The sequence below is a fragment of the Procambarus clarkii genome, chromosome 39 (assembly GCF_040958095.1).
Source record: "Procambarus clarkii isolate CNS0578487 chromosome 39, FALCON_Pclarkii_2.0, whole genome shotgun sequence".
NCBI lineage: Eukaryota > Metazoa > Arthropoda > Malacostraca > Decapoda > Cambaridae > Procambarus > Procambarus clarkii.
Genome location: NC_091188.1, coordinates 11,174,986 through 11,200,451, shown reverse-complemented (window position 1 = coordinate 11,200,451; position 25,466 = coordinate 11,174,986). Strand labels below are relative to the sequence as shown.

The 25,466-nt window shown below is 43.5% G+C and overlaps 1 protein-coding gene across 1 annotated transcript; it reads left to right on the top strand.

The window, feature by feature from the left end:
- Positions 1-6,248: 6,248 nt before the first annotated feature.
- Positions 6,249-19,332, top strand: LOC123760486 (mucin-2-like). Its single transcript, XM_069338001.1, has 5 exons — positions 6,249-6,253; positions 10,248-10,447; positions 10,587-10,715; positions 17,390-17,502; positions 18,211-19,332. The coding sequence occupies exons 1-5, from the start codon at positions 6,249-6,251 to the stop codon at positions 19,330-19,332; spliced, it is 1,569 nt and encodes a 522-aa protein (XP_069194102.1).
- The last annotated feature ends 6,134 nt before the right edge of the window (positions 19,333-25,466 follow it).

Below are 25,466 nucleotides of genomic sequence, written 5' to 3'. Positions count from 1 at the left end.
TTGCTGATGTATTGCGTCTCTTCACACTGGCAAGTGTTGCTGGTGTATTATCTAAAAAAACATCAAGTGAATTTATTTTTTTCCACAACAATTGCTTTGTTCCGTGACTGCTTCCTTTTTTTACAGCATTTTTAGACGAATGAGACAATTTTCAGGATAACGTAGCCTATTAAGACTGGAGATTAAAACTGCAATACCGAAGATATCAGAGCGGCAGTATGGTCGTTGCTCACCCTTAAGATCTGGTGGCGTCGGGAGCACATAAAAAATCTTTTTGAACCAGTAAACAGTGAGAATAACAGATACGATTTTAAAGACATATGGTAGTTTCACGGCCAGGTAAATGGCTATTTTGACAATTTAGGCCAGATGGGGTGACAAGGCCAGATGGGGTGACAAGGCCAAATGCCATATCAAGACCAGATGGGATATGAAGGTCAGATGAGATGTTTAGGTTAGATAGGATATTGAGACCAAATGGGATGTTAAGGTCAGACTGGATTCCAAGGCCAGATGGAATATTAGGGCGAGATGGGAGATCAAAGCCAGATGGGATATCAAAGCCAGATGGGATGTTGAGAATTCGAGGAGCAACCGTGTGATTGAAAACTTTTCGCTTGAAAACTACTGAACTGGTGGTGAATGAAGATGAAGGGCGTAAGTGCTTGAATATTATTTATCTTTGAAAGCCTAGCCAAAGAGCTAGTGAAGAGGTGGTGAATTCAACTGAAGGTTAAAGACTTGTGAATTCAATAACTGCGAAAGCCTCGTCACCGATCCAGCAAATATTTAACTCAGGGTGTGAGTTCATTTAAAAATATTTGAGATCCAACTTTATTGAGCCGTGTTAGCCTGACGACTGTCAGACTCGCTGGTGAATGTGAAACACAGTTTTATTAAATATATTGCAACAAATACATCGTGGCTGATTAAAAAATATAATAAACAAAAATTGAGCTCGTCGCATAAGGTAAAATAAATGTGTACTCATCTAGTTGTGTTTGTGGGGAGGGGGGGGGGGGGGTTGAGCTCTGCCTCTTTGATTTGTGTGTGTGTGTGTGTGTGTGTGTGTGTGTGTGTGTGTGTGTGTGTGTGTGTGTGTGTGTGTGTACTCACCTAGTTGTACCCACATAGTTGTGCTTGCGGGGTTGAGCTGTGGCTCAACCCCGACCACACACAGACCAACGGGGTTGGTCTGTGTGTGTGTGTGTGTATGTACTCACCTAGTTGTACTCATCTTGTTGTGCTTGCGGGCGTTGAGTTCTGGCACTTTGGTCCCACCTCTCAACTGTCAATCAAGTGATGTACAGATTCCTGGGTGGCCTCTATCATATCTACACTTGAAACTGTGTATGGACTCTGCCTCCACCACATCACTTCCTAATGGATTCCATTTGTCAACTACTCTGACACTGAAAAAGTTTTTTTCTAATATCTCTGTGGCTCATTTGGGCACTCAATTTTCACCTGTGTCCCCTAGTGCGTGTGCCCCCTGTGTGTATGTGTGTGTGTGTGTGTATATTCACCTAGTTGTGTTTACGGGGGTTGAGCTCTGCTCTTTCGGCCCGCCTCTCAACTGTCAATCAATCAACTGTTACTAACTAATTTTTTTCACACACACACACACACAACAGGAAGCAGCCCGTAGCAGCTGTCTAACTCCCAGGTACCTATTTAGTGCTAGGTAATAGGGGCATCAGGGTGAAGGAAACTCTGCCCATTTGTTTTCCTGGCGGTGCCGGAGGATCGAACCGCGGTCCCTAGGTCCACGAGTCTAGAGCGCTGTCCATTCAGCCACCACGTGTGTGTGTGTGTGTGTGTGTGTGTGTGTGTGTGTGTGTGTGTGTGTGTGTGTGTGAGTGTGTGTGTGTGTGTGTGTGTGTGTGTGTGTGTGTGTGTGTGTGTGTGTGTGTGAGTGTGTGTGTGTGTGTGTGTGTGTGTGTGTGTGTGTGTGTGTGTGAATGTGTGTGTGGGGGGGGGGGGGTGCGTGCGTGCGTGCGTGAGGTCGGCAACAGAGTCCGCCACCCAAGTACGGAATACAAGAGCAATCTTGGTGCGAGCAAGAAGGGCTTCTCTGCCGTTTATTCTCCACTGATTGAATTATGTCTGAGCGAACCATGGAAAGACGGCGAGGAACTTTTAAGATGAAAAGGAAACAACTTGTCATTCTTATCTTTTTTTCACTTCGCTTTCTCACCGTTTTTCGTCGACATCAAAGTTAAAAAAAAAATAAAAGTTGCTTAGCTGAATCAAAATAGGTTGCTTCTGCAATTTCGTTTTTGACAATTGAAAGTGTAAGAAATGGGGAGATTTATACTTGAAAATTAATGTTTGTTTTGAAAAGGTCATAGATGAGTTTTATGGCAGTGGAGGTTACACCAACCCATCCTCCTGTTTAGATAGCCTTCTGGGTTACTATGTTGACCATTGTACATATATTGACGTAATGAACAATCGGATAGTAGAATTTGGTACTATTTATTTCATCCGGAAGTCTGGAAAAATAAAGCCAAAAAAACAAATTTAATATTCATAGGCATAGTAATAGCACACATATATGTACGATATAAAGCCTCAGATTGCGTGTACTGGTCTTAGGATGGTTAGGTTTTAGTTAGATTTACAAGCAACATAAATAAACAACCTTTACCGATTTGTCCAAATTCCACTATATATATATAAATATATATATATATATATATATATATATATATATATATATATATATATATATATATATATATATATATATATATATATATAATTAGTAGTATTAGTAGTCATCCATCAGTCATAGAGGACTATGGACTCATATATATAATGTTTGTTTTTACTATTAAGACAGCGAGTGTCGTGCGGGCGTGGGCGACTGCATGACTAACGACGTGAGAGGGTCGTATGAGAGAGTGCGGGTCCCTGGGAACAAATACAGCCACGCCATTTGCTCTCACAAAGAAAATCCATTACAGAAGGTGCGCTCAGAGAAACGTCTACGCGCCCATGCTAATACGGACGGAATTATATTGACTTCCTCGAGGGATCCAGTTCCTTTCAATTTCTCCATTTACGAGTGGTGGAAGGCATGGTTTGTGAAACTGAGGGAAATTGAGATTGAGTTATTAATCTTTAACTATTACCAGTTAGACTAAAAAAATCACTTATAAATGTATGACCTAAAAATATTATAACGGAAACATTATATTATATATATATATATATATATATATTATATATATATATATATATATATATATATATATATATATATATATATATATATATATATATATATATATATCAAAAGCAAATCTTCAATGTGATAAACACAAATATAGCTGGAGCGTGTGGGAGGTGCTCCACGTACTTTGATGATACATATTACCTCACTTCAAGACGATAGCGAGTAAGCAGATGAATCGTAAGAACTATTAAACCAATCTTTGTAGTTGTAACTAAGTTTTAAACTCTAGTAAAAATACCCCAATCCTCGTACAACCCCCTCACCCCACTCCCTTCCTTCTCTCTATCCTTCTCTCTCTCCCTCTCCCTCTCCCTCTCTCTCTGCCTCTCCCTCTCCCTCTCTCTCTCCCTCTCCCTCTCCCTCTCTACTGTCAAAGACCTTTACTGAAACTCCGATTGAAATTTGCAGCAGCAACTTGTCCAGCGACTCTGCCTTGACTCGAGTAATCTTCCTCCCTGGCCCGAGATCATGGATGAAACACGACGCTCATCATTTTGGGTACGAGACGGTACACCGAAAATTGCTCTGGAGGAAGACATTTTAAGTGGGCCACGTAATCTAGAGATAAATTGAATTGTTGCGTAAAGTGCCGTTTTTGTCCTGGCCTTTCTCGACGAGCCATCCTCAGTCTGGCTTGTCTGGGTGCTCTCGTGTAACCTTGTTGGAGCTCGGCGACTTAAGACCTCTAAACTCTTACTGATTTGACTCTTCTGTGCTCTCTTGATGAACGTTAACTGTATCAGGCTTGGCTGCGTTTTTTTGTAGAACCTGACTGAATCTGGCTTTCCTGTGTTCTCATTGAGCCTTACTGAATTTGGCTTGGCTGCGCTTTTTCGTAAAACCTTTCTGAATCCAGCTTGTCTGCGCTTACTCGTAGAACCTTACTGAATCTGGCTTGTCTGCGCTTACACGTAGTACCTTACTGAATCTGGCTTGGCTGCGTTCTCTTCTGATCCTTCTGGATTGAATGCGCTCTGTCGCGGAACGTTACTGATTCCGCTTTGGATGGTGATGTGACCCAGCAATCATCTCAGTGGCATTACTCCTGCCGTCTCTTGTACACCTGTCCTTGGGTCCCTCTTGCGGAAAATTAATGATGCTTGCTGTTAATGATGTAAATCTATCACCATTATAGCGGACTTCGTCACGCTGTTCTCTTAGTCGACGAATCGGAAATAAAAGTGATGACAATATAAAATGTTTTTATTAATTTTAGATCTTTGCCTTAAACATTTTTGTTTGTAAATTCGTCGAAATTTTTACTTGTATTTTCTCTCCTATCTTTCTCCTCTCATTATCTGTGAGAGACGAAATAAATTGTAAGAGAAGATGTTAAATTTGTCTTTCAAATGAATAGCGTAAATTTTTTCCGTGTACATTGAACATAATTTTCATTGATGTGTTAAGTCGCAGTGCTATAATGTTATTCATCATACGGTGTGGGAACCGACCTGTGAGATTTATATTTATTAAATTTGTTTGAATTTATATAGAATTTATATTTACATTAATTTATATATTTCGATAGCAATTTGTATGATGTTTAGCGGACTGTATTTCTGTAATATTCTCACAAATCGATTCTTACACATTACGGGGGGGGGGGGTTATATTAAATTTATATATATGCAGCCAATCAAACTACAGTTTTAAACTACATATATTAGTAATAAAATTATGAGGCCTTGTCTTATTGTACAGCAGGCTTAGTCCACCAGGTATAACTAGGATGTAGACACTAAATAATCCTCTTGCGAGGCTAGCTTCCAACACCTAAGTAACTGATGTACCAAGATTAATTCTTGTTTCCTCTTCTATGTTCCTGTCAAAAGGGCACTTGCTGTAAAACCGGAATTCTAATATATGACAGCTATATCAGATGAAACATTTGTTATATTATTAGATAAGGACCAAGGATTAATTACCTGGGTTGAGTCGTTGTCTCATGTCCTAACCGGAATTAATCATATCTACCTAACATTACTGGTCAATAATGACTTAGATAAGATTTCCAAAAGACACTTCCCTTGTGGTTGTTGACTGCGTGTTGATGTTGGTAGAAGCACTAATTTGATCTCCATAACACTTCGTCCAAGAGAGAATTATAGGAGTTCAATTTGCTCCAGCGACTCTGGTCTAACAACAATGGGTAGTTATTACAACTGTGTAAATCTCTGGTGTGCCCTAATTTCGACTATTGTATCCCAGCATGAAGACCTCATCTTCAGAAAGATATATCTGCTTTGGAGGAGTTCAACACCGGGCGACAAAACCCCTTCCATAAAGTCTAATTCCAGAACTAACTCTCAAACCAGGAACAGTTGAGGGCCTACAGGACACGGGACTAACAGCACTGCAAACCAGACAGGACAGCGCTAATCTCATCGAAACTTTTAAAATACGGAACAATTTGGAAGGTATTGATCCAGATCACATCTTCAAAAGGTCGGATGTAATTCAAACAAGGACCAAGGGCTTCAAGCTCAACAAGCCACAGTTTAGAACACAAAATACGAAATGCTTTTTCACCCATAGGGCTATAAATCCGTGAAACCGCCTACCCGTCGAAGCCGTCGATACAAAAACTTTGATGCAATTCAAAATCCAGTTCGATAAAGTAAAGCCTTGAGGTAAAATCAGGTAATTAGAAAACTCAGTAGATAAGCATAATAACACACACAGATAATATATTAAATCACATGTGAATGTAAGTTAATTTGAAAGAAATAGTATCGGTTTAAACGTTTTATAAAAATAACACAACATTCTAAAGAATTAACATACTCAGTAATATACCTTAGTTATATAAGAGGTATATTCATACCAAGAGGTATTTACCCCTGTTCTCGGAGGATATGCAAAGTATACTGTAGTCCTGATGTATATTTGGAACTTTTTTTAATTAAAAAAAAATAATCATGTTAGTTGGTCGATAAGCTTTAGTATTGTTGCCTCTTAAGACTCCGGAGGTTGATAGGTCGTGCGTTTAGCCCCTGCTTAGGAACGCATGAGGTAAGTTGTAAGAAAAAAGCAAGTAAAAATTAAGGAAAAACGTACTATAGTGCAAGGATAACCATGAGAAATTAAGAGGATAACCAGCACTACGGGCTCACCATAGCCCATGCTACTTGCAACTTTGTTCCAGGTAGCAAATCTTTAACAGCAACAACAACAGGAGGTTTGGATGAAAACAAATACGATTAGAAATATACAGAAGATCGAGATGATCCTCAATTCATGGGCTAGGGTCATGGGATGGCGCCAGACCGCTAGAGGAGATAGATGTCACAGCAGTATTAAAGAAAACGAGACAGACAGGAACCACACTATTATTTTATATATTCAAGAGTTCTTACATTCTTGTACAGTCACTATTAAGCGTAGCGTTTCGGGCAAGTCCTTAATCCTATGTTCCGTGGAATATGATCCCCGCGAAAAATCGTTTAACAACCAAGTACCCATTTTACTGTTGAGTTAAACAGAGGCTACAGTTAAGGATTTGCGTCCAGTAAATCCTTCCCGGCCAGGATACGAACCCAGGACAAAGCTCTCGCGAAACGACCAGGCGAGCGTCTTAACCACTATATATATATATATATATATATATATATATATATATATATATATATATATATATATATATATATATATATATATATATATATATATATATATTTATATATATATATATATATATATATATATATATATATATATATACATATATATATATATATATATATATATATTTATATATATATATATATATATATATATATATATATATATATATATATATACATATATATATATATATATATATATATATATATATATTTATATATATATATATATATATATATATATATATATATATATATATATATGTCGTACCTAATAGTCAGAACACACTTCTCAGCCTACTATGCATGGCCCGATTTGCCTAATAAGCCAAGTTTTCATGAATTAATATATTTTCTCTAATGTTTTGCATATTAAATGATAAAGCTACCCATTTCATTATGTATGAGGTCAATTTTTTTTTTATTGGAGTTAAAATTGACGTAGATATATGACCGAACCTAACCAACCCTACCTAACCTAACCTAACCTATCTTTATAGGTTAGGTTAGGTTAGGTAGCCGAAAAAGTTAGGTTAGGTTAGGTAGGTTAGGTAGTGTTATTGAGATAAAGGGTTTTACAGGTCTCCAGAATAGATCAAATAGGTCTGTGGGTTACAGAGAGGGAGAGGGATAGGTGGTGTGAGGGGGGGGGGGGATTTTAAATGGGACCCGTGTAGGTCAACTAACCACTGCTACGATGTTTTCTAATTTCTATGGTAATTTTATCGTTTATCATTCAAATTTTTCTCACATAATCTCGTTCAAGTTGATGCTCATCAAAACTTTTTAAAAATATCTAATTACTCTAAATAAAATTTGTTTCAGAGGAAAAACACACATGACAATTCTTTTTGTTTTGTTTCGCCTTTTTTTTTTTTTAAGCCACCACCGCTAGTTCTTCCACTCTCCCCATCCCCCATTTTCACTCGTCTCCTTTGTAAAAAGACAAGGAAGAAGGATGAGGAGTAGATATAAAATGCTAAGCAAGTAGAACTAAATAATACTTCATGGAGTAACTTATAAGTATTCAAATTGATATATATTTTTTGGTGTTGAGCTTAATTGCATATCAACATGAATGCTTGTGGACTGTCAGCCTTAGTCATCTCAATATATAAGCAAGACGACATCTTTTTCAAGGCCCCCAGGGGCCAGATTCACGAAGCAGTTACGCAAGCACTTAAGAACCTGTACATCTTTTCTCAATCTTTGGCGGCCTTGTTTACAATTATTAAGCAGTTAACGAGCTCCGAAGCACCAGGAGGCTGTTTATAACAATAACAACAGTTGAATGGCAAGTTTTCAAGCTTGTAAACTGTTTAATAAATGTAACCAAAGCCGTCAAAGATTCAGGAAAGATGTACACGTTCGTAAGTACTTGCGTAAGTGCTTTCGTGAATCTGGCCCCTGGTAACGCACAAACAACAAGACTCCACCAAAGATCACATCGTTCCTACACACTAGTCCATCACTAGACATGTCCTAACCAACAACTCCTAAGCAATCTACAGAGAACGACAATACAAGATAAAGAGATAGTCAAGCGATTACACATCAAGCACATATCAATAACTAGCTTATAATTAAGACCTGACCATTTTCTAGACCAAGACTGAACTTCCCCTTCACCTACTGCCTCAGGTGATATCGACTGAGTAGCACCTTATGTCACATGATCTTACCTAAGGGGCCTCGTAGCCTGGTGGATAGCGCGCAGGACTCGTAATTCTGTGGCGCGGGTTTGATTCCCGCACGAGGCAGAAACAAATGGGCAAAGTTTCTTTCACCCTGACTGCCCCTGTTATCTAGCAGTAAATAGGTACCTGGGAGTTAGTCAGTTGTCACGGGCTGCTTCCTGGGGGTGGAGGCCTGGTCGAGGACCGGGCCGCGGGGACACTAAAGCCCCGAAATCATCTCAAGATAACCTCAAGATAACCTAGAGCATATAAGATGAAAGCTTACTACTATGTATCAACTTTCCTTCTGCCTCTGTAGATTGTCATAGAGCTGTTTAACGTGTAATCAGTTACTCGCATCAGTCCAAATAAAATTGTAAAATTATATTTGGAGAATTATTTGGTTTTCTATTTTCTCCCAAAGCGAAGAAAAATATAAGAAATATATAACAAATTCGTAAACGAATCGTTGATCCAATCCTTTGTCTTAGTTTGGAGGTCAGATGCTTGGGGCTAGCCTCATCCAACTTTGCAGTCTGATTCCTGTGGGGTATGTGCCCAACACAGACGGGTTAGGGTTGTCAGAGTTCAAGAGAGAACAGTACGCCACGGTCACATACTGATCCCCCTGATGGTTTGAGCACTGGCTGCCAGCTTACATCTGGCTTAATATTTTGTTAAAAAAAAAATTATAAATAATTTTTTCCTTACAGTATTGTACCACTGGGCTCTGGAAAATTTTGATATTTTGCCCATAGCAGCAAAAACATGTAAGTTTTAAAATGTCATCTCGTGAGCTCATGTCCCTTCAGTTCCAGCTTCTTCCTTTCAGGCATTAGAGAATATGCACGAGTTAAATATATACTAGATAATGTTCTTTGCAAGAATAAAGAGGATTCAATACCTCTCGTATGAGACTAAATAACCGATCAAGTTACCCATCCATATGTACAGACTGGATAAATTGACATAACTAATCATCCCATATTCCCGATACCACGTCCTGGAATTATATGAATAACTATATTCTCGTCTGGGGTTTTAAGTACAATCTTCCAGTAATTTACACTTAAATCTTCACCGCAAGTCAAATCTCTTACCCGCAACGTTATGCACACATATTCACAGCTCAGTTACGCTCAATGTAAGTCAGCTCAGCTTCAAAGGGAAGATTATGTTCAACTCTAGCAACTTTAATATACTGAATTTAACATTACCTACATTTCTGACAAGTTAAAAGCTCTGATACGGGATATCAATGACGTTACTGAATGCTAAGGCTACTAGCCGTGAAAGACTCCTATGACCCAGTATATACCTTGAACATTAATCGTACGAGACGTGTATGTTGAGCCCAGTGGAATGTATATCCAGATTAGCATCTGAAGGACACGCTTCGGTTCTTCTTCTTGGCTCCTTTTTACTAACCACTGGCGTAGTAACAAAGTTTAATCGTCGGGAAAACATCCTGATGCCAACTGTAGACACACACACGATTCCGAAGGAGAGTTCTTGTTGTTAAAAGGTAGAATAGTTAGGAGAGCAGCCAATATGGTAGGCACTGACTCCAGTTCAAGATTACGGTGTGATCAGACCTGACAAATGTGGTGATTGGATGGGCATGCGAGCGCCCTACATGTTGACGTCAATCACTTAAAGTTAATAGTGTAGCAGAAAATATTTACGTTGAAAGTGTTGACTGTGTAGGAGCGCATTAGATATTGACAGCAAGCGCTGTCAATATCTAGTGCGCTCCTACAACGAGGTGGACCAAGACTGTCTACCTCGACGTCGTCGTTCACGATGTAAACAAGGTGAATGTAATCGTTCACCACGTAAACAAGGTGAATGTAATCGTTCACCACGTAAACAAGGTGAATGTAATCGTTTCATCCAACTTAAACAAGGTGAATGTAATCGTTCACTCCGTAAACAAGTGAATGTGCGTTCACGATGTAAACAAGGTGAATGTAATCGTTCACCAAACGTAAGACAAGGTGAATGAATCGTTCACGATGTAAACACGGTGAATGTAATCGTTCACAGATGTAACAGGTGAATGTAATCGTTCACGATGTAAACAAGGTGAATGTAATCGTTCACCACGTAAACAAGGTGAATGTAATCGTTCACCACGTAAACAAGGTGAATGTAATCGTTCACGATGTAAACAAGGTGAATGTAATCGTTCACGATGTAAACAAACGATGTAAACAAACTTTTGGGCAGACACAACAAGATGGAGGGCGTGGCGTACTGGGTGGCAGGACACTTAAAGTGAGATGATGGTTATTCCCTTACCACCCCCAAACTCCTTCTCATCTGGAAATGTAAATAGTTGGAAAGAGTATAATGTCTTGCACACCATCATCTTCCCACCCATATTCCATGATCTCCTTATCTTCCTATTCATCTCCCGACCTCTTCATCATCTCCTCTCTGTCATCTCCACACTCCACCACGATGGTCCAGGGTCATCAGCAAGCCACACGCACCACACTGCCAATCGTATTATCTAAGATTGGAAATTTCTGGCCGAGAAATGAGATCTGGATCCTGGTGGCAATATAGCTCGATGATGAGGCTGATTGTCCCCCCCCCCCCCCCCCCCCCCCTGTGGAAAATGTTGAGAGGAAGTTAGTGAAGCCAACCTAGGGACTCGAGGAGGGGTATGGATGTATATGTTCTTGGTGTAAGGCGCTGTGAATATGGCAGTATTATTGTTTGTAAAAATAAGTGAGTAAGTGTGCACTTCCTGTGAGTAACGGGTAACATATTTCATGACTTAAAAAAAGTTACATTGATTACTTAAATCGGTCTTCTTTTGCTTCGCGTTATGAGGTGTGCGAGTAATTGGTTGATTGATCATCATCTGATGTCGGTGTTGTGAGAAACTTTGCGGATATGTTAGTTCTTCTGCTATTCTTACGCAAGGTAAAAGTTACTTTAAACATTTGTGGGAGCCGAATATCATGAAAGTCTGTGTGTACTCCTCTACTCGTGTCTGCAGGACTGAGCTTCAGGATCATTAGAACATCTTGGACACTGCTTCTCTAGCCGCTGGTTGTTTAATGCTACGATTTCTGGCCTATTTCCTTTTCATATCTAATATTAAAATTATGAACGAACTTCACTTCTAAATCCTGCTCTTTTTAGATGATTCCATTTCCCCTTCATTCTTACACTAATATAAACTTTATAACGTCTCTGTGGCACTAACATCATGTTCGCGTTCCGGACTTGCTCTCACACTCATGGCGGGCAGAGTGAATAATTCTGTTATTTGCACGTTAATGGTGAGTTGTTCTACTTTTGGGAGCACAGCTTCAAGACTTTGTAATCTTCTCCCGCCAAACACACACCAAAACTACGACGTTGGTACAACGTCCGAACAAGTTTTAGTACTTCCTAACTAGTTTTAACAACTAATATAGCAAGTTGTAACAACGTTTAAATACGTCATAAACACGTTAAGCCAAGATGTAACAACTTTATTATAAGTTGTAATAAGCGAAAAATAGAGACAGTTTCGGTTTGTGTTTCCAGGGTTTACATCTTAGGCTTCATCTAATATGCAAGTGTTTATTCAACATTTCTCTTGTTAGGTCAGTGTCATGGGCTTTTCTCATGTGATTTTTAGAGGCACCTGATTGAAGATGACAGGTTAAACACCTCGAGAGTTTGGTCGACGTCTTACCTATGTACATAGATTGAAGATGACATCCTGACATCCTTCATGGAGGGGGGGGGGCAGGTGTTTTTCGGCCCGTTTTTAATGAAGGTCAGTGAGTTTTTTGTTTTATTTTATAGCATATGATGTCTGTGTTTTAGTTAGAAGTTGTGTTTTTTACTCCTTTACGGATTATTTCTTTCTTCTTTCTTGTATTCACTGAGTATGATGGAGTTGTAGAATAATTTTAGTAGCAGTGTTGTGGTTTCTATTCCTGGTTCAGGTTTAACATAATATAACCATAATATATATAAACTCTTCAAGTGGCCCCGCCTCCCTCCACAAGTGGCCCCGCCTCCCTCCACAAGTGGCCCCGCCTCCCTCCACAAGTGGCCCCGCCCCCCTTCCCTCTGTCCAAAAGGGGCCAATTCTTTCCCAGTAAATGCCGACACCTTTCTTTTAAATGTCTTTGCCACGTCGCGGCACTGACTCTCTCTCACAGACACTGTTACTCTCACTAGCACTGCCTCTCTCTCACAGGCACTCTCCCCCCCCCCTCCCCTCCTCTCTCTGGCACTGGCACTCGAAGGGCCTCATTACCGACCCTCGTGCTTCACTTAGCTTTGGAGGACCAACAGCTCAAGGGCTCAGGCCCACCCCAGTGGCACGCTCCGATGTGTGACCCACTCTGGTGGGTGACCCACTCTCCTGGGAGACCCACTCTGCTGAGTGACCCACTCTGCTGGGTGACCCACTCTCCTGGGTGACCCACTCTCCTGGGTGACCCACTCTGCTGGGTGACCCACTCTCCTGGGTGACCCACTCTCCTGGGTGACCCACTCTGCTGGGTGACCCACCCTGATTGGTGACCCACTCTGATGGGTGACCCACTCTGCTGGGTGACCCACTCTGCTGGGGTGACCCACTTTGCTGGGTGACCCACTCTCTTGGGTGACCCACACTCTTGGGTGACCCGCTCTCCTGGGTGACCCACTCTCCTGGGTGACCCACTCTCCTGGGTGACCCACTCTGATGAGTGACCCACTCTGATGAGTGACCCACTCTCCTGGGTGACCCACTCTCCTGGGTGACCCACTTTCCTGGGTGACCCACTCTGCGTTCCGACTCACTCCAACAACTCGAGAGACAGCCGGCCCTCAGTTCAGGCTTCAGGTGGAAACAACGCTCAAGTGACAAGCCAGAAGAAGCCTACACTGTGTCTCTCAAGTGAGCTTCAAGCGTCAGGGCTTCGACTCTCACCCCCGTGCATCACCTCGCCCTGGTGTCGGCTATTGATGCCAGCATCACTGCAAGATCCTGTTGATCACTGACCAGGAGAGGCGCAGTTAATGAAATTGATTTAGTGATTGTAATCTGTAGATAACATGGAAGGTTTATACGAGTCAATTGTACTCAAAATGTTTCCCACACGGCTCGTTGTTAAAAGGCTGAACTACGTTATTTTAGTTTACGATGGGTTGGGATTTGTTACGATTTGATAAAGTTGTAGATTAAGTTCAATAAGCAACATTTGCACAAAAAACTTTTTAAGTTATGGTTTGATTTCCACCCAGGACGAGAAACGTTTGGGCACGTTCCTTCTCACCTGATGCCCCTGTTTACCGGGAAGTAAGTAAGTACTCGCAAGTTAAGCAACTGTTGTGACTTGCATCATGGGGACGGTCAGAATAACTGGCCTAAGGGAATCTTGATGAAAACGGGACAAAGAAAACGTGGGGGGGGGGGGGGAACATAGTTTAAGACAACAGAAAATGTGGTGGAAACTGCTTCTAGAAGCAACATATACCTGACCTGACAAATATTAATCACCAGAAGAGACGACACCCCATGACTCAGAAACATGACATGGCTGGAAGATGACATGACTAAGATACATGAACATGGCTAAGAGATAACATGACCATAACACATGACGATGCAATAAGCGGTGATTGACTACAAACAAAACACAAAGACATATGACGTGTCTCAACCAAAACAGATGACACTGGTGCCAATCATCAAATTATTAAACACGGTACGAAACAGGGGTTACCAGAGCTGCGGGACCGGTTATACCAAGTAACACCGGTTGGATAAGGACGTTAGCGGGAGTGGCTGCGTCTTACAGACGCTTCGTATGTGCTTGGACGTCTCCGGCAGACACTTATTCACTCTTGTGCCACAAGCATTTTTATTTTGTTAAAGGCGACAATATCTTGTTATTTTGGGGGATTTTGGTGGAAGAAGGTGATGGATGTGGGTGAGGAGAGTGTTGAAAGTTGAGATATTATTTGAGAAGAGCGTGGTGTGTGAATTGAGAAGTGAGAGAGATAAGATATGTCTGAGGAATGAGGGATAAGGCAGATGAGAGTTAAGATGTAAAAAGTGAGAGATAATGGGTAAGAGTTAAGGGACAATGGGTGAGAGTTAAGATGTAAAAAGTGAGAGATAATGGGTGAGAGTTAAGGGACAATGGGTGAGAGTAAAGGTCAGAATGAGAGGCATTAGAGACGAGGGAAGTGACCCAATAAATACCGCAGGGATGTGTGTCTCTCTCTCAACCTCCCTTTTGTACACTCTTATACCTCCAGTTTTCATTATTTCGTTAAAAAAAAATCAAAACAAGAAAGCGCATAAATAAGAAAGGGAAAACCTCTGAGAGCAAATGTGTTTGTATTCGTCTGGGCTTTCTTTCCCGGGAGCCGGAATTTAAATTAGTTCCTTAACTATCTCACCACCACCACTACCACCACCATTACCACCATTACCACCACTACCACCACTAAGACCCACCAGCAACACTAGTCTTGGTGTTTACCCCATAACGAGGATAATGATAATCAAATTGTAACACCGTAAATTATTTTTAAATATATATATATATTAACATACAGAGTTGAGGCTAGCACGAGAGAGAATTGCTAGGGCCAGACATCCTGACGTTGGACAAGGGGTAACTTCATCAAAGTGTTAACTCTCACCTAGACCCAGGAAGTCTCTCTTCCTCTCCGTCCCATTCCCCTGTCACGCAGCTGTTTATTACAGTTATATGACTGCTGAACATGGCCCAGTAACATACTGCTCATGTGACGAAGCCTCTGATTTATGAATAATACGTTTTATTCTACTTACGATACTTTTCTCCTAACTGATTCGACTAGAACCCAAAATAAGACAGAACGAATGATCAATAAACAGTTTACACACGACTGGTTTGCTCTCCGTCGGCTTCTGTAGACACCACCTCATACTTTGTGGCTTCCTTCAGATATGTTCACTTAAATTTGCCTCGTGAGCAACGAGTCCGGTTATGGAGATACCCGGATAAAGGAATCTTCAGTACATATTTCCCTACTTCGCCATAGATAGTAGCGAATGTACTGATAGTACTAACCTGGTAGATGGATAATACTAACCTGGTAGAAAACGGGGATACCTAGAAATAAATTACTATGTATTAAGCTTTGACAGGGGAAACAAATGTAGTCCCACGTTGACTGCCGGCGTGCATCCATCTCTCAACCTGCCCGGCTGCCCGCCCGCCCCTCTCACTCCTCCCATGTCTTCACCCCCTTCACCGCTTGTCTGCCTGGATCCTCCCAATACCCATTCCCGGCCTGGAGGTGGTGTGGTGATGACAAAAGATCCTGTAGAAGGGGGACGCCTGGCCCAGTAAGTCAACAAAGTGCGAGACACTTGTCACACGCTCCGGACGTTTTCATCAATTCCCGTAAGATAAATTGCTGCAGGGGCTGCTCGTCCTCCCGGCGGGGGAGCTTGGGGAAGACACAGCCCAGGGTGGAGTGGGGGAACCCTCCACCTGCAGGGGAGAGGGAGGGGGGAACCCTCCACCTGCAGAGGAGAGGGGGAAGACTAGAGAAAGACGATGTTAAGACGGCAGCTGGGAGCTTTTACCTTTGGTAGCTTTCCACTAAACCATTACAACAGTCTTTCACCAGTAGTGCAAAATGTTATTTTAACTTGTTGCAAGATTATATCACATACCCGGGTTATCATAGTCCCGTAATGATGCCACCATCACGCCGCGCTAACGCGTTACCAGATTTACATAACATTAGCATAGTTGCATTTGACAGACACAGTCGCATCGCATTAAGTGAAGCGCTGTCTCTATCTCTCACAATCCCCCCCTCTCTCTCTCACAGCATCAAGCATTACCGACACATCTATTCAGTCCCTTCGAGATGTCTGTCAGGTTTTCACCACGATCTTTAATAATGCCTGCATCCCATCTATTCAGCCCTCAGCATAGCCATCCCCAGCCCTCAGCATAGCCATCCCCAGCCCTCAGCATAGCCATCCCCAGCCCTCAGCATAGCCATCCCCAGCCCTCAGCATAGCCATCCCCAGCCCTCAGCATAGCCATCCCCAGCCCTCAGCATAGCCATCCCCAGCCCTTACCACAGTCGACTTCAGCACGCAGCATAGTGATCTTCAGCTCTTAACAGTCATCTACACAGCCTTCAGCAGTCATCTCCAGAAGTGGTAAAGCTTGGAGTAAACAAGTAACTACATCTCAGACACCGAGTGAGGGCTTTCTTCAGGTTGTTCCTCTGAACTCCTCCTCTATCACTCTCAACTTTTACTCCGCTCTCAGTGTGCTTGGAAGACCCTTTGTTGCTTATCCGGGGACATCAAGACGGTTTGACAAAGTTTGGAGCCTGGTTATTGTTATTCAACTTCCTTTGTACTGCTTTTCTAAAACGCTCGTTCTGTCATCTGCTCTACCGCTCTCGCCCTGTCATCTGCTCTACCGCTCTCGCCCTGTCATCTTCTCCACCACTCTCGCCCTGTCATCTTCTCCACCACTCTCGCCCTGTCATCATCTCTACCACTCTCGCCCTGTCATCATCTCTACCACTCTCGCCCTGTCATCTTCTCTACCACTCTCGCCCTGTCATCATCTCTACCACTCTCGCCCTGTCATCATCTCCACCACTCTCGCCCTGTCATCATCTCTACCACTCTCGCCCTGTCATCATCTCCACCACTCTCGCCCTGTCATCATCTCCACCACTCTCGCCCTGTCATCTTCTCCACCACTCTCGCCCTGTCATCTTCTCCACCACTCTCGCCCTGTCATCTTCCTTACTGTTATCGACCTTATAACAAGAGAACAGTATACATCATAACAGTATAACATGTTTGGACATAGCAAAGACCAGCGAGTCTAGCAGTCGACACTGTGAACTCACATCTCCTACGGGTGCTATAACAATGGCCGAGTCAGGTCAGATCAAGAGCTTACAGGAGATAATGATGTCAGAAGTACAGCCTCGCTAATCCGCTTGTGATGATTCATCTACATCAAAAAACGTGGCAGAACCTTCGCATTCTTGTTCGAATGCGAACCTTCGAACCTTGTTCGCATTTGTGTTCCTCACGTGTGCCCCAAAGAATGAGGTGATTTGGTGAAATGCTATGCCCAAGATTACCATCCGAGTTGCCGTCGGGGAAGTGGCTCAAATAGCCTCGGCTATCACTTCCTTTTGACGGCCGTGATGGTCAAGCGGATTAAGGCGCCCTGTAGTTACCAGTTGCGTTGCTTCTGGGAGTATGAGTTCGAGTCACTTCTGGGGTGTGAGTTTTCATTCGCATATAGTCCTGGGGACCATTCAGGCTTGTTCGCATTTGTGTTCCTCACGTGTGCCCCAAAGAATGAGGTGATTTGGTGAAATGCTATGCCCAAGATTACCATCCGAGTTGCCGTCGGGGAAGTGGCTCAAATAGCCTCGGCTATCACTTCCTTTTGACGGCCGTGATGGTCAAGCGGATTAAGGCGCCCTGTAGTTACCAGTTGCGTTGCTTCTGGGAGTATGGGTTCGAGTCACTTCTGGGGTGTGAGTTTTCATTCATATATATATATATATATATATATATATATATATTATATATATATATATATTATATATATATATATATTATATATATATATTAGTCCCAAGCTAATAGTAGTTTTCAACTATTTACTGTCAGACTCCACCCGACACTGTCAGACACCACCCGACACTGTCAGACACCACCCGACACTGTCAGACACCACCCGACACTATCAGACACCACCCGACACTGTCAGACTCCACCCGACACTGTCAGACACCACCCGACACTGTCAGACACCACCCGACACTATCAGACACCACCCGACACTGTCAGACTCCACCCGACACTGTCAGACACCACCCGACACTATCAGACACCAACCGACACTGTCAGACTCCACCCGACACTGTCAGTCTCCACCCGACACTATCAGACACCACCCGACACTATCAGACTCCACCCGACACTGTCAGACACCACCCGACACTGTCAGACACCACCCGACACTGTCAGACACCACCCGACACTGTCAGACACCACCCGACACTGTCAGACACCACCCGACACTGTCAGACACCACCCGACACTGTCAGACACCACCCGACACTATCAGACACCACCCGACACTATCAGACACCACCCGACACTATCAGACTCCACCCGACACTGTCAGACACCACCCGACACTATCAGACACCACCCGACACTGTCAGACACCACCCGACACTATCAGACTCCACCCGACACTGTCAGACACCACCCGACACTGTCAGACACCACCCGACACTGTCAGACACCACCCGACACTGTCAGACACCACCCGACACTGTCAGACACCCCCCGACACTATCAGATTCCACCCGACACTGTCAGACACCACCCGACACTATCAGACACCACCCGACACTGTCAGACACCACCCGACACTATCAGACTCCACCCGACACTGTCAGACACCACCCGACACTGTCAGACACCACCCGACACTGTCAGACACCACCCGACACTGTCAGACACCACCCGACACTATCAGACACCACCCGACACTGTCAGACACCACCCGACACTATCAGACTCCACCCGACACTGTCAGACACCACCCGATACTATGAGACACCACCCGACACTGTCAGACACCACCCGACACTATCAGACACCACCCGACACTATCAGACACCACCCGACACTGTCAGACACCACCCGACACTATCAGACTCCACCCGACACTGTCAGACTCCACCCGACACTGTCAGACACCACCCGACACTAACATAGTTCAGTCATCAACATGAAGCATGATTGTGGGTTCAGTACCTTCCAGCGCCCAGCATTACTCAGGAGCTCCTCGTCCTTAATGTCTCCTTTGAGTGACGAAGCCAAAACACGAAACTTCAATCGGAGTCCTCAGTAATGTGTGAATTTGCCGCGTGTTGGAGACGCTTGAATATTTCCGTCTTAGACTCTTCATCATAAACTCGAGTCCTCAGTCCGTTAAAATAAAACGAGAGAGAGAGAGAGAGAGGGAGAGAGAGAGAGAGAGAGAATTATATATTAAACGAAATGAGAGACAAAGTAGGATAGATAAAGACGGTAATCAAGACATACCAAAGACAGACAACGTCTTAAAACTGCAAAAGGAGTATACGACGGAGCGGCGTGGAATGCAAGTTACTGCAGCTGTCAAGCCCTCAGCGGTGCGAGCGCTGAGGGAAGCTTTGGGAGTAGGCGCCTGCTTGCTGCTGCTGCTGCTCCGAGGTGATGGGTGGATTAGCCAGAGGAGCAGCGGGTGAGCACCTCACTTTATACTTTATACCCACCACGCCACTGTTACAGCCCCGTTCCTGTGCCAGGTAAGTCCACTACGGGCTCACCATAGCCTATGCTGCTTACAACTTTTGGTTCCGAGTGGCTGAATTTAAAACAACAATCACTGGTATACCCTCCATACTCAACCCACCAGCACACTCTCCATCCCTAACCCACCACAGGCACATCCCCAACCCACCACCACCACCTTAGCCCACCACCACCACCACCACCCCAGCCCACCACCACCAACCACCCCAGCCCACCACCACCACCACTCCAGCCCACCACCACCACTCCAGCCCACCACCGCACAACCCACCACCGCCGCACCACACCACCACCACCCCAGCCCACCACCGCCCCACCCCGTCGACTTCACCTCCACGGGGATACACAATTTGCATTTAGATCTTCCATTACCTTAAGGGGGTGAGCAGAGGAATTACAGATTTTGCATGCAAAGATTTCTCTCGGGGGATATTCTCCGCAGGGCTTAGCCGATAGGAATCAACTCTCTTTTTCTGATATCGACTCAGACATATGAATGAGCATTACTTGCTTTTTTTCCCCGATATGAAATGCGACATATTTTTTTCCTTATCATGGGTAACATAAGCGTCCTTTTTCGAGAGGGCGCTCCAGAGAAAGGGGCTGATTGGGGAATGGTTATGTCTGAGAGCTGTTAGGTCGGTTAAAACTCGGTACCTGAGCGGGAGTTCTCGCAGGCGGTGGAGAATCCTCGTCCTGTTCTTAGTGCCTATAATGTACATGTTTTTTTGCGCTTGATTGATCTTACTTTGTTGGGCAACTTGTTTCTTAAAACAGGAGTTTGAGGAGTGCTGTTTGTGTGTGTGTGTATTTACTATTTTTATTTATTATTTGTGTGAATTTACTAATTTTTATTTATTATTTGTGTGTATTTACTATTTTTATTTATTATTTGTATCTGCAGAATCGAGCTATTAGCTCTTGGACCCCGCCTTTCTAACCAATTTATTTTAACTCTATTATGTCTATTACATATATTTCTCTCGAACACACACACATCCCCAGGATTCAGCCCGTAGCAGCTGTCTAACTCCCAGGTACCTTTTTTACTGCTAGGTGAACAGGAGCGCCAGGGTGAAAGAAACTCTGCCCATTTTTTCTGCTTCTGCCGGGGATAGAACCCGGGCCTTTAGGACTACGACCCCAGAGCGCTGTCTACTCAGCCACGAGACTCCCCCCCCCCCTATGTGTATGTGCGTGTATGTGCATGTTTAAAATGTGTGCCTGCAGGATAGAGCTATTAGTTCTTGGGCCCCGCCTTTCTAACCGTAGGGTGCCTAAAGTAGGACCCCCGACCTATTTTTCTCTGTAATTTATACTACATATGTTTATCTCTAGTACACACACACACACATTCTCAGGATGTAGCCCGTAGCAGCTAGTCTAACTCTTAGGTACGTATTTACTGGTAGGTGAACAGCGACATATGGTGAAAGAAACTACCCATTTGTTTCTGCCTCGGCCGGGAAACGAACCCGGGCCCCTCTTGATCCCCATAAGTATTATGTATGAAGTGATTATGTCCTCCCTGTTTATCCTGTCTTCCAGTGACATGAGGTTCAACTCCTTTAGTCTTTCCTTATTCCTTATTCCTCTCAGCTCCAGGACTAGTCTGGTGGCATCATTATGCGGAACTCTGGTGCCGCACGTTACAAAATTGGTATGACATAAACAGTATATAAGATTATGAATACCTCATGGTTCAGGTTACTAAAGGCAGTTCTTATGTTGGCCAACGTTGCATATGCCGCTGATGATATTCGGTTGATGTGGACTACTTTTTTATATCTTTTTCTGCTACATTTATTTACAAAGCTAAGCAGCACATGTACATTCTCATCTGTCTTGCATTGACAGTGTTAGAGATCTGTTCTTCATATTGTACAGTGGGTTATTGAGCACTCAACCACGGGTTATTGAGCACTCAACCACGGGTTATTGAGCACTCAACCACGGGTTATTGAGCACTCAACCACAGAAGGTGATTGAGGTGCTTTTAGAGTACACGCCAGGATACATACATGTTATGTACTACATAGACAGGCTCAGAAAGTTGGTACAGTACATAATGAGTTATTGAGCATTAGACTACGTAAGGTAATGGGTGGTATGTTCGGTGTACTGTTACAGCCCCGCTCCTGGGCCAGATAAGTCCACTTCGGGGCTCGCCATAGCCCGTGCTGCTTAGAACGTTTTGTTCCGAGTAGCTGAATCTAAAAAAAAAAAAAACAATCCTGACAGATCCCTGTGTACTGCTGTGCTGTGTACCTTGTTTATATTTACCTCAGCAGCTGTGGACAAGGATGCTGATCATTCCAATCTGTCAGCGTCTTTTACGGGTACTTGGAACAGAATGGATACATTTACCACATTTACCAATGGTGTCCCGCTCGTGAGAGTTGTCAACGCACCGCGGCTCTCTGTTTTCTATGTGTGTGTGTGTGTGTGTGTGTGTGTGTGTGTGTGTGTGTGTGTGTGTGTGTACTCACCTAGTAAAGGTGTGTGTGTGTGTGTGTACTCACCTAGTAAAGGTGTGTGTGTGTGTACTCACCTAGTAAAGGTGTGTGTGTGTGTGTGTGTGTATGTGTGTGTGTGTGTGTACTCACCTAGTAAAGGTGTGTGTGTGTGTGTGTGTGTACTCACCTAGTAAAGGTGTGTGTGTGTGTGTGTGTGTGTACTCACCTAGTAAAGGTGTGTGTGTGTGTGTGCGTGTGTGTGTGTGTGTGTGTGTGTGTGTGTGTGTGTGTGTGTGTGTGTGTGTGTGTGTGTGTGTGTACTCACCTAGTAAAGGTGTGTGTGTGTGTGTGTGTGTGTGTGTGTGTGTGTGTGTGTGTGTGTGTGTGTGTGTGTGTGTGTGTGTGTGTGTGTGTGTACTCACCAAGTAAAGGTGTGTGTGTGTGTGTGTGTGTGTGTGTGTGTGTGTGTGTGTGTGTGTGTGTGTGTGTGTGTGTGTGTGTGTGTGTGTGTGTGTGTGAGGCGCGAGGAGGGGGGAGAGAAGGGACACCTGCGCATGATCACCTAAATTAAACAAACAGTTGCTCACAGGATCAAGCACTGAACACCTGAGATCCCCCGCTTTTGAGAGCCATTAGCTGTCCAAAAGCCAATGCTTGCTTTATAATGTACCGCCATTAACAAACTTTACAACGTACAATACAGTACAATACAATTTTATTTAGGTAAGGTACATACATACAATGAATTTTTACAAGGATTGTTAGACTTATAGGTAGAGCTAGTACATACAATGCCTAAAGCCACTATTACGCAAAGCGTTTCGGGCATGAAATAATACATACATAATACATAATACATACATAATACATAATACAATCGCTGTACCAGCCAACAATAAAGTCCCCGAAAAATCCCAATTGATTTTTTAAACTCTCGTGTAGCAAACATTAGGTTTCAACGGTACTAAAAATATATATATATATATATATATATATATATATATATATATATATATATATATATATATATATATATATATATATATAAACCGCTGTTTTGGCTATCACGTCCCATAAAATTGGAAGAATTTAAATATATTTTGGATGATATTGTTGACTACGACTATTTGCAACTTTTTTTGAACACTGACGCCGTGTAGATAGTAATCGCGTTATCTTGAATTTGTGGACCCAATTATCAAAGAGTTTTGTACAATTCGAACGAAGTAATGAAGTTGAGCTGAGCTCGTGTGTAACAGAACTCACGGGTCAGTTTGTTAATTAGATTGGGTAATGCTGTTTTGATTCGCATTTGTATGTTTGGTATACCGCGTGAGATCTGTTTGGTATACTGTAATATGATTGGTATACTGATTGTTTAATAACAATCACGTTTAATACCATTTGTGGCATATAAGTGAGGTTCTTGAAGAGTTTTATGGGTGAACTTCTAAACAAATTCTAAGTACAAAAGGTATCAAAGAGACAATTAAAATTGGTCCAAAACAGAGGAATACCTGAGCATAACAGCCGACGCATGACAGCCGACGCATGACAGCTGACGCATGACAGCCGACGCATAACAGCCGACGCATGACAGCTGATGCATGACAGCCGACGCATGACAGCTGACGCCTGTTAGCCGACGCATGACAGCCGACGCATGACAGCTGACGCATGACAGCCGACGTATGACAGCTGACGCATGACAGCCGACGCATGACAGCTGACGCATGACAGCTGACGCATAACAACCGACGCATATCAGCGTTCACTGACGGAGAGAGAATAATGATGTGGCGAAATATACATAAGGTAACTAAATGGGGAACTGGCGGTGCCCGGGTCTCACTATCATCCCCTTCCCCTCTCTATCCCAATCTACTCCCCCCCTCCTCCCCTCCCTCATCTCTCCCCCTCATCTTTACCCCTCTACACTCACTCTTTCTAACTCTCTTTGTCTCATAAAATGTAATACTTTAACCTGAATGATTTCACGTTCATAAATTTCCACGAAAATGCGCGAATAAAAGATTGGAAAAAGCATCAAAACTCTATGGCAATTACCTTCTCGATTTCATTCCGAACCTTCATGAAAATTACAGGTTGGTGGTTGGGTCGCTATTGATGCCGATATTTTGGTATAGCCTGGCACTTGGGCTAATTTCGACTGGCTTATGACACTCCCATACCCCAAATGTTGCATGTTGGAAAGTTGGGTAAGGCTAGCCCCTAGCGTCTGGCCTCCTACTTTGGACAGGCAATATATCGCCAGTGAGTAACGTAATTGGGGCCACAAATCCCTATAGGTGGTGGGAGGGGGGGAGGGGTCATATATAAATGCGAAACACCTCTTTCTCTCTATATGGGTCACATCTTGTAGGGGAGGGGCCACACATCCCTATAAGGGGGGCCACATATATCATTATAGGGGTCACGTCTCCATTTATGGGCCTCATATATCTGCCTATAGGAACCACAGCAACATAAATTCAACTTTAATCTCTGAGAAAATTCTTGCGACGTCTCTGATGCTCCGGCCTCGTTAGGACCTTTTTCATCCTCTTGTCTCCTCTTCGCTTCCCTTAATCTTCCTTAGGAGGCTAAAACATCTTCAGGTTATTTCCGTGTCTTCCTGCGACGTTCCTAAGTCAGCCGAGCGAGCGACACACTGCTCTGTGAGTCAGCAAGAGCGACACACACTGCTCTGTGAGTTAGCAGAGCAACACACACACTGCTCTGTGAGTCAGCAGAGCGACACACACTGCTCTGTGAGTCAGCAGAGCAACACACACTGCTCTGTGAGTCAGCAGAGCGACACACACTGCTCTGTGAGTCAGCAGAGCAACACTGCTCTGTGAGTCAGCAGAGCGACACACACTGCTCTGTGAGTCAGCAGAGCGACACACACTGTTCTGTGAGTCAGCAGAGCGACACACTGCTCTGTGAGTCAGCAGAGCGACACACACTGCTCTGTGAGTCAGCAGAGCAACACACACACTGCTCTGTGAGTCAGCAGAGCAACACACACACTGCTCTGTGAGTCAGCAGAGCAACACACACACTGCTCTGTGAGTCAGCAGAGCGACACACACA

Bases quoted from the DNA above. Each gene is read 5' to 3' on its own strand.
- LOC123760486 (XM_069338001.1), top strand. The intron at 10,448-10,586 runs GTGAATGTAATC...AATCGTTCACAG, and splicing joins TTTCATCCAACTTAAACAAG to ATGTAACAGGTGAATGTAAT. The intron at 10,716-17,389 runs GTGAATGTAATC...GTTTGGACATAG, and splicing joins TCGTTCACGATGTAAACAAG to CAAAGACCAGCGAGTCTAGC.